This window comes from Martes martes (assembly GCF_963455335.1).
Source record: "Martes martes genome assembly, chromosome: 1".
Taxonomy (NCBI): Eukaryota; Metazoa; Chordata; class Mammalia; order Carnivora; family Mustelidae; genus Martes; species Martes martes.
Genome location: NC_137888.1, coordinates 209,782,136 through 209,796,257, shown reverse-complemented (window position 1 = coordinate 209,796,257; position 14,122 = coordinate 209,782,136). Strand labels below are relative to the sequence as shown.

Here is a 14,122-nt window from a genome sequence, read left to right as displayed (position 1 = left end):
GGCTCTCCATCGCTTCAAAAATCAGAAGCCACCAGCTCTGTGATCATGCACAAGTCTTAATTTAATGGGTAAAAACATTAAGTTATCACACAACAATTTTTTTTCCACAAAGCTTAATAAATAGAATCTCTTTTTTTTTTTTAAACGCTGTACAAGAGACTGGAAAACAAGCTTCCAACCAAATATGAACGAACTCATACTACCCTTTGATTCGAAACTCTCCCCCCCTCCCACCCTATGCCTGAAAGCAGTGTGCACACTTTGAGGTCTCTCTCTGGGTACAAGCCAGCCAAGGTCGCCAGGTTCCAGGAGTCCTGGAAGCGATGACCTCACTCTGGGGCTGGGGCTTTAAATGCTCTGCTCTTGGGCGTCTGCAGCCCCAGTAATCTGAGGCGCAGAGAAAACGGAACCGTTTAGATGGCTGTTGTCGGCAAGAGCCCTTCTCTGCCCAGCACGTCAAAAGGGGTGAGAAAAACAAATGAGAAATGTCCCTCAAACACACACACCCCGCAAATCAACACCAACAAGCCACAAACGGGTGCCCCTCCCCTTTCGACAGTGGGCAGAAGTGAGGGGAGAAAGTGTTTCTTTCCTCCTCTCTTGATAAAGAACCCCACTGGGTCCTGTGGCTGGAGTGGGTGGCCCTGGGTCACAGCAGCACCACCGTGTGCCCCTGCAGGATGTCCATGAGATCCTGGGCCCCTAGCCCCTGCGCCAGCTCCAGGGGTGTGAGGCCCCTGGCGTCCCTGTGGTGGAGATCAGACTCCATAGCCAGGAAGCTGACCACAGCCGTGTGGCCCTCTCGCACCGCCAGGTGGATGGGGAGCGCCCCAGTGCCATCAGGCGCGTTGACATCAGCACCATGCTCTACCAAGACCTTCAGGGTGTCCAGGAATCCAGTGCGCGCCGCATCATGGGCTGGAGTAGTGCCGGTGGCGTCCTGGACATTGGGGCTGGCACCTTGCTTGAGGAGCTCCAAAGCAATGGTGGGGCTGCCGAACATCATGACCTGTGTGGGGGCCAAGGATAAGGGGTCTCAAGGGAGAGGTTCCAGGAAAAGGGGGTCACTGAAGAGAGGGGTCATTCAAACATAGGGAACACTAGAGATCTTCCAAAGAATCGGGAAACCCCAGAGAACGCAAGCTCTCAGACAGCTGTTGGATACCCCAGAGAAAGACATCTCCTGGGAAGAGGGACCCCTCCCCAAGAAAATGGTCATCCCCTAAGGACAAGAAAATCGTCTAGGGAGTAGCCTCCGTGGAAACTTTCAAGGAACTTAAAACCCTCCCCAAAGAAGCAGAGACATGCCCCATCCCATAGAGGAGATCGTTAAGAAGTGTGGCCCCCACCCCAGGAAATCAACCTCATAGAATGAAAACTGCCCCCTAAGAACTTGACAGAGGACTGAAGGGAAAGGAAGTGCCCAGGGAATTTGAAACCCCTTCTCTAATTAACAGCTCCTCCCATATAGTGAGGATGCTCCAGAGGGTGCTTGGGCCCCTTAAGAAATGGGGTTCCCCTGTAAAATGCCCCCCCAGAGAATAAGGACGCTCAAGCAATGTGTAACTGTGCCCCCATTAGGACTTTCCTTAATATACCAGAAATCTGGGGAACCAACAAACCCAGGAATGGAGATCTCCCCAAGTAACTGGATTCCTCTCAGAGAACCCTCCATTAAATGGGGACCCCCTGGAAACACAAATCCTTCTTTCCTGTAATTGGAAGGTCCAAGAAACAAGAGCCACCCCTATGAAACCAGGATCCAAAGAAGGTGAACTCCTACCACGGAATAAGAATCTCCCCAGGGAAACTGAATCCCCCGCATCCAGAGAATAAGAAATCCTCCAGAGAAGATGGAAAGTCCTCCCTTCCCCCCAACCTAACCTCATCCATCCACCACCCACCCACGAAAAGGGACATCAGGGAGCAACATCGGCCCAGGAAAAAAAGGACCGGACCCCCAGTCCGCCACCACCGCGACCAGAAAACGTAAGGGAAAGGGTCTGGAGTCCCAGCCCCGTCCTCGCTCCGCGCCGGCCGGGCCTCACCTGCAGCGCCGTCTTGCCGAAGCGGTTCAGGGCGTCGGGATGCACCAGCTCGCGGTGCAGAAGGCGGCGCACCTCCTGCACGTCGCCCCGGGCCGCCGCCCCGCTTAGCCGGTCGCCGGCGCGGACCTCCTCCAGCAGCATGTCGACACTGGCAGCCTGCAAAGCCCCCGCCCCACCCCGGCGCCGTCAGTGCGGGGAAAGCCACGGAAGCCGGCCCGAAGATCCGCTCCGAGGCGCACCTGGCCCGCACGAGGCTCCCAGCTCTGCTCGCCCTTCGGCTCTCCGGCGCGACCCCCGCCCTCCCGGCGGGCTCCTCCCCCAGTCGGCCAGCGGGTCGCCGGGGGCTGGGAGCCCGGCCCAACCCTCCGCAGCCCTCACCGCCCGGCCCGGCGCCCGCCCCTTGGGGGCCGGGTCTCCCCCCAACTCACCCTCCCTCCTCCGCGACGTCTGTTCTGAGGCGGTGTCGAAGCCGCTGCCAAGCTGGCCGTCAGGGGGCGGTGCCGGCACGCCGGAGGCCCCGCCCCGAACGCTGCGGATTTGTTTTCTTACGAACTCGCTACACTGTAGCCCAGCCGCGTTGCCCGGCGCGCGACCCGCCGGCGCCCCGCCCACGCAGCCCGCGCAGCCAATGGCCGCGCGTCGCCGGGGGAGTTTTACGCTCCGGCATGGGCGGTGCCGCTTCTGATTGGCCGAGCCGCGGCGACCGGTGAGCCGCCGGCAATGGCGGGGTTTTCGGTTTTCAAACTCGCCAGGCGGGCGGGAAAGGGAGCCGGTTTAACTGACCCGCGGGAGAAAGGTCAGGGGCAGGGTGGCGCGGGCAGTCCAGTCTGGAGTTTCACCATTCAGTCACGCGATAAGCACTTATTAGCCCTTAGTCTGTGCGGAGAGCTTTATTTCACTCACTCGCCCACTGTGTGCTGGAACCCGTTCCGCGCTGGGGAGCGCACGTTCGGGCAACTACATAATTTTAGGTAGCGTTAGGCACCGTCAAGAAAATAAAACGGGGAAATGGAGTGGATGAGAAGGAATCACGGTTGGGCTCAGATTGGACCAAACCTGGTACTGCAAATGCCATAGCAGAGACAAAATTTCACGCTGCCAGCTGCAGCCGCCACGTGGACGAGCCCGGGAGGCGAGAGTCGAGGTCGCAGGCGGCGCTTACAGACGTCTGCATTCAGACTTACTGAGCTCCCTCTGTGCACTAGGCGCACAACTGGAGAGCGAGCCAGCCAGGTGGTTCCCGCTGCAGGACCCCCACCATTTAGGTCGGGAGGAGACATTAATGTGATTTTTGCAGGGTGGTAAACGCAACGGAGGTGATAAAACAGATAAGTGATAGTCTCTCGGGAAAGGCAGGCCGTTGAAACAGGTCAGGGAGGGCCTCCCCGAGGAGGTGACGTTTGCAATCTGAAGGGGAGGGAAGGAGCCCTGTGAATATCTGGGGGCGGGGTGGGGGGAGGTACATGGCAGGTGAAGGGCATTACAGTTGCAGTGGCGGAGGTGGGAGCACTCCTGCCACGCACAGGAAGCGTGAGGACTAGAGGCGGAGAGTGGGAGGGGCTGAAGACAGGTTAACCAGAAGGACCGGGAGCTCAGATAAGGCTTGGGGACCGCACTGAGCACTTACTTTTTACTTCTCAAGAGGGAACCCTGGGAGGGTTCTGAGCGCCACAATCTGGCTTAGAAGAGGCGCCCTCTGGCTGCTACAAGGGAAACTGATGCTGGCGGAACAAGGTTGGAGCCCGGGTCCAAGGAGCTGGGGGCAAACTGCACTGCCTCAGATGTGCCGTGCTTCCGCCTGAGGAAGGATCTGCGTTGCCCACTCCCATCCCAGCCCTTCAGCAGGTGTTCCTGGCATTCCCAGTCCCCAGCCAAGAATATACGCAGCAGCTAGATTCATTTTTCTTTTTTAATACCATCCTAAAACTGTGGGTGGGCCAGCATGGCCTCTGGGCTCAGCAGCTGTGAAGGAGGGGTCCCGACACCCCGAAGGCAGGTCACTGCAAGAAGGCACTCATGAGGGGGGTTTCAAGACCCTCCTCTTTTCTTCATATAAAATTGGAGGAGGGAGGAGCCCGGAGGCAAAGGAGGTAGGGAGACTGTTCCTCCCAGCCTATGTGTGGAGGGAAAGGCAGGGAGGAAGCCAGGTGCTGGGTGCTGGGAGCAAGAAACTGCTAAGTCAGGGGCCTTCCCTCGTACACATCCCCCATCTTCCTCTCAAGTCTACAGTCCCAGCCTGCGGAGAGGGAAGGCCTCATGTCCAAGTCCCCACCTCTTCTCTCTCCTAGCTGGTCCGAAGTTGATAATCTGCAGGGAAACAATAAGCAGGGACCATCTCCAAACTGGGGAAAGGGAACAGAGGGAAAGCACCCCTCCTGCCTTTATTCCCCACCCCAGTGCTCACGATCAACCCCATGGGTATGTAAGAAGGGGGTTCAACCCAGGGAAGGTAACCATAGCAACAAGCTTGTCTCCAGGTACAGACGGGGGTGCTGTGTGTTCAGTCCTTTGTCCAAACCCTATCAATACCCTAGAGCTGGCAACTGCCCCCATTTTAAAGATGGGCAAACTGCGGCCAGGTCTGTTGAATTGTGGTGTCCTCCGACCCAAGGTGTGTCCAAAGCCCCGAGACCACCCTTTGGATCTCCTTGACCCCAGCGTCCCAGGGAGCCGGGCTGCCTTACCGCCACTTTGGGTGATGTACCGAACCCATGGCAGGGCCTGGTAACCGCTTTTCTCAATGATCTTCATGTACCGAACCTGAAAGGGGATGAAACAAGGTGGCCTAGGTTGTGCAGGGAGCCTGGTTGTGGTAGGGAAACTATATGTAACACAGCTAGGGGGGAATGTGGGGACATGGTCTGTGAGTAGTGACATGCGCTGGGGCAAAGGTATGGCACAGGCAGCGGGGGGAGGGGAATGGGGAGGCAGTCCAGGACACTGGGAAAGAGATGGCACAGTGTAAGGGAATAGACGCAGAGCAGTTTTGGGGGGATGAGGTGGTGCAGGCCAGGGAACAAATGTGACCTGAGCCAAGGCATAGGAGAATGGGGAACCCACTGAGGCCAAGGAGGGAAGACACCTGCTCACTACACTTACCTGGATCCCAGAGACGGTGAAATAGGGGATCTCAAACTTGACCCCAATAGGGGGCCGGCCCTCTACCTCCTCCTTCTCCACGCTGGGGAGGCCAAAGTGGGCTCGCATCAGGTACTCCTTGCCCCCCTGAGGGCACATGGGGGCATCAGACACACCAAGAGGCCTCCCTCTGCCCAGACCATCCTCCCGGCGGCCCCCAGAGCAGGCTCTGTTCTTTGTCCATTTCAGACCAGAAAGTGAAGCCTCCTGGCCAAGGTACAGCTGAAGCTTCTAACTATAAAGCCTGGTCAGAGGGCTTCTGATGACCACCTCCCTCCCCACTTCCAGGCCCTAACGGATCCTCCCACCACCATCCCATTCGCAGGGACTGACCAAATTCTCCAGCGGCCCAAGGATGAGAGTAACATGATCCTGTCTATTTCACAGATGGGCAAACAGAGCCTCCATGAAGGGAAGTGGGTTTCCTAAGACTGTCTAGCCGAGAAGGGAAGGGAGGAGAACTTGAACCCAGGGCTGGTTTCCTCAAGACCTGGGAGGCGGGGAGCTTAACCACCACGCTGGCCTGGTTTCCAGCTTTATGATCCCTAAAGGATAACCATGTGCATACACACATGGGTCGCTATTTGTTCTCTGGCTTGCTTGCAAGCCGAAGGGGCAGGTCCCTCAGATCCCACACCTGTCCCAGTACTCACCGGGAAAGACTTAATACTCCAAATAACGACATTCTTTTCCGGCACATACTTGGCACTGCCTACACTGGTCTTGAACTTCGGGGAGTCGGCGTCACTGGGCACGGGCACGGATATCTCCACGCCGTTGGCCACCGACTGCTTCTTAAACTGCCCCTTGGCCTGTCAGAAGAGAGGGTGTGGGGTGTGGAGAATTCACTCCTGCATCCTGCAAATATTCAGCAAGCCCTTTCCCCGCACGACCTCAGGGAGAGCCTCCTCAGTCCTGAAGTGTGAACAGCTTGCCCATTTTACAGATGAGAAAATGGAGACGGGGGAAGCTGAGGCATTTGCTTGGAGATGCACGGCCAAGACGTGGCAAGCTGGGGGGGTTTACACCCACAGAAGACTCCAGAGGCTGTTCTTAGTGCCTTCTTTTTGCAAAGTGTCCTATTCTTTTGCCTGGTCCAAAATGCAAATGATGCCCATCACAGAGGAGTTTTCGCTTGAGAGCTGGCATTGAATGAGCCCCTAGCACATGCTGGGCCCCAAGCCAACCACTTGGTCCTCTCGCTAATTCCCTAAAGTAGGATCCATCCCTGAGGTCCATTTTACAGATGAGGAGAATGAGGCACTCTGTCCAAGTCAATTAGCTGGTATCTGACACAGCAGGGACTTGCATCGGGCTTGGGTTGGCAACGATCGCATGTCTCACTTACAAGTCATTGAAGAAGTTACATCACCTGTATCTGACATGTGACATGGGACAAACTTTGAACACAGGGATTTTAAGTGTTCTGTGTGCAGTAGTTAGCATTATGATTACTACCACTATTGATCATTTGGGGAGGGATGTTTGAGAGGTGACATCAGGGGCAGAGGACCTCGAAGTAAACCAGAGGACATATTCTTTCCGGGAAGAATCAGCATTAATGGCCCCTTCCCCTTTATTGAGTGGTGTCAAGATCCTCCCACGTGACCATTCATTCACCCTGCAGCTTCCCTGACACCCTGAGACCAGGAAACATAGTGAAATCGAAAAACAGAGACTCTTAAGCCAGGCAGACCCAAGTTCAAGGTAGGTTACTGCACCCCCCTTCCTAGATAGGGGACATCGGCACGCCTCTGAACCTCAGCTTCCCCATCTGTAGAAGAGGGCTGACTCTTAAACTGTGGAGAAGCTCTTGTTTGGGACCCCAGGAGCTGTTCACAGCAACAAGAACTAGAGTGGCCAAGAACTGGAAAAAATCATGCAAGAGAAGGAACAGAAAAGATCCCCATGGTGGGATACTCAACAGCTGTAGAAAGGGAGGCACGAAACTACAGCTTCTGGGACTCGTGTTCAAATCAAGCTTAGGCAAACAAAGCTAGTCGGTCCACTGATAGGATCAGAAACCGGCAGAACAAAATATTTATGGTTAAAAATGTAGGCAGTAGGGCGTGTGGCTGGCTTAGTTGGTGGAATGTGCAACTCTTGATCTTTGGATTGTGAGTTTGAGCCCCAGAATGGGTATGGAGACCACTTAAAAATCAGTCTTAAAATAAAAATTAAAATTTTCTAAATCTTTAAAAAAATGTGGGTGCCAAAATTATAAAGGGAATACGCTGAGGACTTTCTTTAAAACATGTAAGTATTATATATATATATATATATATATATATATTCGCTAGGAAAATAAATGAAACATGTCAGTTGGTGTTAAGTCATAGGGGAAAAATAAAGCAAAGAGGGAGATGGGGAATGATAGGGGGCGGCAACTTTATTATTTTTTTTTAAAGATTTAATTTTTTTTATATTTTATTTATTGATTTGACAGAGAGATATCACAAATGGGCAGAGAGGCAGGCAGAGAGAGAGGAAAGGAAGCAGGCTCCCTGCTGAGCAGAGAGCCAGATGTGGGACTCGATCCCAGGACCCTGGAATCATGACCTGAGCTCAAGGCAGAGGCTTTAACCCACTGAGCCACCCAGGCGCCCCAGATTTTATTTATTTATTTGACAGACAGAGATTACAAGTAGGCAAGAGAGGCAGGCAGAGAGAGAGAGAGGAGAAAGCAGGCTCTGTGCAGAGCGGAGAGCCCGATGTGGGGCTCGATCCCAGGACCCTGGGATCATGACCTGAGCTGAAAGCAGAGGCTTTAACCCACTGAGCCACCCAGGCGTCCTTATTTTATTTTTTAAAGATTTCATTTATTTAAAAAAAAAAAAAAGAAGATTTCATTTATTTGAGAGACAGTGACTGAGAAACAGCATGAGCTGGCGGGGGAAGGAAGTAGGCTCCCCACTGAGCACGGAGCCGGACATAGGGCTCGATCCCAAGACCCTGGGATCATGACCTGAGCCAAAGGCAGACACTTAACCGAGACTGAAGCACCCAGGTGCCCCATGGGGGTTGCAATTTTAAATAGGAAAATCAGTAAAGGACTTTGAGGAGGTGACATTTAGCAAAATAATTGAAGGAGATGAGGGAAGGAGCCATGTGGATATCTGGGGCAGGGAAGGGGTACGATCCAAAGGGAACAGCCAATACAAAGGCCCTGAGGTATGACCTTGCTTGGTGTGAATCAAGAGGAAGCCGATATAGCTGGAACGGAGGGAGGGAGGGAGACAGTGGAGGGAGGTAAAGCTGGGGAGGTGACAGGGCAGACTGTCATAGGGCCTTGTGGAATGCCAGGACTTTGGCTCTTACTCTCAGTGAAGTGGGAGCCATGAAAGGTTGTAGGCAGAAGAGAGACAGCTGGACTGAAGTGCTCACAGGTGGCCTCTAAGGGAACAGACAGTGGGGGACCAAGACAGGAGCTGGGAGACCGGGCAGAGGCAGAGGAGGGAGTATGAAGTGGGACCGATTAGAGACCTATCTTGCCCAGGATTTGCTGATGGTTTGTCTGTCTCCCCATCTGGCCTGCAAGCTCCTTGAGGGCACCCTATCTTTTTTGTTTTTTTTTAAGATTTTATTTATTTATTTGACAGACAGAGATCACAAGTAGGCAGAGAGGCAGGCAGAGAGAGAGGGGAGAAAGCAGGCTCCCTGCTGAGCCGAGGAGGATACCCTATCTTTTATCTCTTCTCTCTTGTCCCTTAGACCCCTCACAAAGTAGAGGCTCCATTAAAATCATAATACGAATAGCGAATACTTTGTCCATCATTCACATATTATTGAGAACCTACATGTCTGACCCTGAGAAAAGACATCCACACCAGGAAGAAGTAGATGTGATGGTCAGCAGAGCAGAGACCAGAGGGGGTGGGAGAGGGTGGCAGCCGAAGCTGTGGGCATGGCCGCTGGGAACAGCAGCCCAGGCAGAAGGAAGAGCCAACTCGAAGCCCCTGCAGGGAACTGTGCCTGACATGTTTGAGAACCAGCCAGGAGACCAGCGTGGCTGGAGGGGAGCGAGGAGCCAGGAGATGGGAGAGATGGGGTTAGGCTGGTGATTTCGGGGTTGGGGGGGGGTGCAGACCACGCACTTGGAAGAATTGTTCCCCTGGGCCTACCTTGACCATGATCTCCACGCGGCTGTGGGAGAACTTCTCAATGACGGACTCAATCCAGATCAATGGCTTGACCTGCAGACAGCAGAAGAGGGAGTTCTTGGAGGTTCTAGGGCCATTTCTCACCCCCATAATGGGGCTTTCCCCTCCCTCACCTGGGTGCTGAGGCGGTAGGACATGAGCTCAAAGTCGCCATCAGGTGGGATGAAGGAGATGGTGCGGTCATTGTCAAAGCGAGAGAGCCGCACGCACTGGTGGAATTTCACGTCCTCCAGCTCCACGGACTTGTTCTTGCTCCCTGAAACTCCGAGCCAAGCGGGTGGGCAGGTGACCCTGGAGGCCTGGCCCAGAGACCCTACCCCAGATCGCTACCCCTGCCTTCCCTACCTACCACTTGCCATTACCTGCCATTTTACAGGTAAGGAAACTGAGGCCCAGAGAGGGTGAGTAACTTGCTGGGGGTAACCCAGCTGGCCAGAAGCAGGGGGGCAGAGCTAGAATCTGAACCCAGGCAATCTGGCTCTTGCTGTCAGCTTTTTAAATAGGATGCTATTCCGACCTCCTACTCCCACTGGAATGTCAGCTCCACTAGGACAGTGATTTGTCTTTTTCAGCCCTGTACTTGAGCCAGACACCCAATAAAGAAGCACTGTTTGCACCAATGAGCCAACAGCTGCAGCACTGGCCATGACCAGCAGAGGGCACTCGAGTGCTTATTTCAGCACTGGCTGCGTGTCTCTGGGTCCCGGGATGGGATAGGGTCGTCTCCCTCCCGTTTCCCCTCCTCCAGAAGCTTACGGCCAGTGATCTCAAAGAGCACTCGGTCGTTGAGGCCAAGCCGCAGCTCTGGCATTCCCGACAGAAACACCTTGAGCTTGATGGTGCCCACGATCTCGCTCAGCAGGACGCTGCCGTTGGCATTGACCTGAGGACGCACAAATGGGGGTCAACAAGCACAGGGGCTCCTCTGCTGCCTCCAGGCTATGGAAGGAGTGGGGGAGAAGAGGGGGCTCACCAGCAGGTTGACAGACTCAATGACATCAATGAAGACCTCATTCTTCTTGTACTTGATGCCCTCGGAGCGCCAGGACACAGCGTTGGTGACAGTGGGTGGCACCCGAGATTTGCCGGTCTCCAGCTTGTTGCCCTGCTGCGTGATGTACCTGTCAGGAGGATGGGGCGGACTAGCTGGACCCAGGGATGCTTCCCAGACCCTCCCGGACTTCCTTCCATGAGTGGGTCCCCCCGTGGCTGTCCCCATGGCCCACTCACTCCTGTAGGATCTTGCTGTCCGTGGTCTGTGGGAAGCCAAAGTCCATGAGCTCATCCAGCAGCTCATAGACGATGACAAAGTTGTCACGGATGCTCTCCTCCTCCAGCTCCTTGAAGTACTCAGAGAACACCTGGGGGTGCAGGGAAACAGACACCAGCCGAGGTATGGCTGGGGCCTCATTCATCCAGCCAGCAACCCAACAGGCAACTACTAAGTGCCTACTGTATACCAGCACTGGGACATTAAGAATTCAGGGACTCCATGAGCTTTAGGGGTTTGGGACCCCCAAGTTCAGAGCCTCTGGGAAGTGGTCGGCATAACCACAGCAGGAACCTAACCAGTCATCTGACATTCAAAAAACCCTCCATTCCTCATTTTGCCCCAGCCCCACCGACCTTCTCTCCGTTCTCACCTGGGAGTCTTTGCATATGCTCTCCCCTCTGCCCGGGACATTCTTCTCAAGAAGTGGGCTTCTTGTCATTTGGGACTGAGCTCAAATGTCATCTCCTCAGTGAAGCCACAACCGTCCCTCCTCCCCTCACCCCACCTTGAGTGTCAAGGTGAGACTAGCACCCCAGTCTCCAGTTCTCATAATGTCCTGTTGCACCTCCTTCGTGTCCTTTGACTCCTTGGGACAGGCAGGGACTGTGCCTCTCTTATGCACAGCTGTGTCCCCTCTTTGCCTAGCAGGGGACAGATCAATACACATTCCTTGTTTGTTGAAAAGTATTTCCTGGACACTTTCTCAGTCATTGAGAATGGCATCTAGCAAGGACTCAAGTTATTATATGACTCTATAAGCAGTACTAATGCTAACAATACCAAACTATTATTGAGCACTTACTGTATACTAGGCACTGTTTTAGACATCCATAAATATAAATATGACTAATTTGTCCAACAACCCCGAGGTAGGACTTGTTGTAACTCCCAGTTTAGAGACACTGAGAGAAATGACTTGATCAAGTTCACATGGCCAGGGAGCAGGGAGGGCGGTGGGGGGGGGCACCTGGGATTGTAACCCAGTTTTTTCTGGCTCAGATCTGAGCAGTGCACTGTCTTAGAAACCTCCTTGGTCCTTGCCCTACAGGGAGAGAGACGATGCCCCAACAGCTAACGAGAACACAGAGATGGGGCTTCGACGGAGGTCAGGGAAAGCTTCCTAGGAGAAATGGATCCTGAAAGAGAAGGGCAAATCGAGTGGATGGACAGACCAGCTGGCCAATGGGAAGGCAGAACCTACCTCCACCGTCTTGTAGAGGAAGGAGTACACGAGGGAGGCATTGGCGTTCTTCGGTGTGGCGGCCACCACTGTGGGCAGCAAAGTTAAGGAAAAGGTGCCATTTTGGACGTCTCAAAGGGAGACGTCCTCCCCTCCCCTCACCCTGTCCACCCCTCCCCAACCCGAACCACTGATGTGCAGTGCAACTTCTGTCCTCCGTCCGCCCTCTCTGGGCCTGAGCCACCACCATCCCAGGCCTCCAGGAATCCTGCTAAGGGCCGGATACAGTAGAGGTTGCTGTGTTTGATCCACAGGAAGTGGACCCGGCCATGGCTCAGCAGTGGGGCCAGGGCACCCTCCTCCTCCCGCTGCATGAGCAGAGGCATGAAGTGCTCGATCTCACTCATGGCCACATCGCCCTTGTAGTTGCGGCTGATCAGGGGCTAAGGGTGAGCAGAGAAGTCCCGGTCACCACGGGGCCCCTTCATCCAGGGGCATCAGAGAGAGTGCCTGGTTCTGACTCTACTTCCTGGCTGCCAGGCAGGGGCAAGACTCTGCCGCTCTGTGCCTCAGTTTCCTCCTCTGTAAAATGGGAGCATGATAACAACAGCAAACGTGTCCAGAGTCCTCAGTGCGGACCAGCCGTGTCCTACTACAGACCGGACGTTTGCTGACTGATTTGGATCTCACTGCACGGGGCAGGCAGCATCACCATCTTCATGTGTCTTCATCTGAAGGATGGAGACCCCAAGGTGTGAATCATGTCTCTTAACAGGTGGGGAAACCAGGAATGGAACCAAGACACAAGGGTCCAGCATTCCAGCTCCTGCCCAAGGTTTCACCGGCACCAAACTGGTGAGGTGGGGACGACAGAAGGGAAGGGAAGCGTGGGGGGAAAGGAAAGATGGAGGCAAAGAAAAGAGAAAGATTCTAGAAAGAAAGAGAGAGACAATACCCTTATAGGTGCTGTTCGGCAGGCAGTAAGCCCTCGATACTAACAGTCCCTACTTCCTGAGCTGGTTTAGTCCAAGGTTGAGAACCCCGAGGGGGTAGAGCTGGTCCTCAAATACCTTAACTTTCACCACCACCGTTTCTATGGATATAAAATGACAAAGTGAATGAGAGGGGGCTTCAGAAAGGGACTAGGCAGCCCCAAATATGCCCCTGTCTTCCCCCAAATATGAACTGTGTGGATGATTGAGACGGTGATAGAAAGAATTTCAACGAACTGAACATCTCCTGTTTGCAGCTGGGTTCTTGTGCTAAGTAGTTTACACTCATCCAGCTGTATTCATTCTTATTGGGTGGGGACCTCTGTTATTCCCATTTTTACGGACAGGGAGACTGAGGCCCAGGGAGGCAAAGCCCCTGGCCCGCGGCTGGGAAACAGTGGAGGTGGGATTCCACCCGGGACTTGCAGGGATTGGGGGAGGGGTGTTCCCACGCTCCCAGAGCTTTCTGGAGCCTCCCCGCCCGCGAGGAGGGGCCGCCCCTGGGTCCAGGGGAGCGCAGCCTCACCTGTCCTTCCCCACCCCCATCCCCCGCGCCCGGCCCACCTTGCCCTTGACGTCGAGGATGAAGACAGCCGAGGCAGACATGGTGGCAACCGGCGGACCCGGGAGGCGGGGAGGGAGCGCCGGGAGGCGACGGCGGCGCCGCTTCCTTCTTCCTGCGGAAGCGGCCCCGCGCAGGTGAGCGCCCAGGTGAGAGCGTCTTAAAGGGGAGGCCTCCAGGTGAGCGGCGCTGTTGGCCGACGCGAAGACGGCTGCAGGGCGGGGCCTCGGAGGGGCCAGCTGCCCCGCCTCACTTTCCCGTGGCACCCAGGAGAGCTGATGGGAGGAGTCTCCAGACCAACCAACCATCCCTTCGTCCACCCAGCCAGCCAGCCACCCACCCATCCATTCGTCCACCCAGCCACCCGCTCACTCCCCCCACCCCCGACCCCTTCATCCCCCCACCCACTCATCCGGCTCCATCCATCCACCCATTCAAGCACTCATCTTGTTTCTCTTCCGTCTCTCCCACCTGCACACCTGGCCCAACGGAGGAGAGATTGTGCCCTGTTTATGTCCGTGTCCCCAGTGCCCCACACTGGGTACTCGATAATATCTGTCCAGCTCCGTGGAGAGGGGAGGAAAAAAAAATACATGTGTGCAAATCATTCATGCATGCATTCATTCATTCATTCATACAATAACTATTTACTAATTAATGTATTCTTCCCTCAGATATTTACTGATTACTACATTCTTTCACCGAGGAACTGTGGGTGGAACTCGGAGCAGAACATATGTAACCGCTTTTATTATTATTCCTAATGTTA

At 54.6% G+C, this 14,122-nt stretch overlaps 2 protein-coding genes across 3 annotated transcripts; both read right to left on the bottom strand.

The window, feature by feature from the left end:
- Positions 1–39: 39 nt before the first annotated feature.
- CDKN2D (cyclin dependent kinase inhibitor 2D) lies at positions 40–2,618 on the bottom strand. The gene is made up of 3 exons (XM_080827717.1): positions 2,477–2,618; positions 2,049–2,204; positions 40–1,009 (listed from the first exon to the last, which is right to left on the bottom strand). Exons 2-3 carry the CDS (start codon positions 2,187–2,189, stop codon positions 650–652), a joined length of 501 nt encoding a protein of 166 aa, XP_080683843.1. The 5' UTR covers positions 2,190–2,204; positions 2,477–2,618; the 3' UTR covers positions 40–649.
- A 1,341-nt stretch (positions 2,619–3,959) lies between these two features.
- AP1M2 (adaptor related protein complex 1 subunit mu 2) lies at positions 3,960–13,472 on the bottom strand. Of its 2 annotated transcripts, none has more exons than XM_080827019.1 (12): positions 13,356–13,472; positions 12,086–12,242; positions 11,821–11,888; positions 10,577–10,707; positions 10,320–10,467; positions 10,103–10,229; positions 9,460–9,608; positions 9,308–9,379; positions 5,840–5,998; positions 5,148–5,273; positions 4,733–4,808; positions 3,960–4,355 (listed from the first exon to the last, which is right to left on the bottom strand). In XM_080827019.1, the coding sequence occupies exons 1-12, from the start codon at positions 13,395–13,397 to the stop codon at positions 4,333–4,335; spliced, it is 1,278 nt and encodes a 425-aa protein (XP_080683145.1). In that variant the 5' UTR covers positions 13,398–13,472; the 3' UTR covers positions 3,960–4,332. The 2 variants fall into 2 exon arrangements, with proteins under 2 accessions (XP_080683145.1, XP_080683146.1); XM_080827020.1 differs by having other exon boundaries at positions 9,460–9,602.
- Between the last annotated feature and the right edge of the window lie 650 nt (positions 13,473–14,122).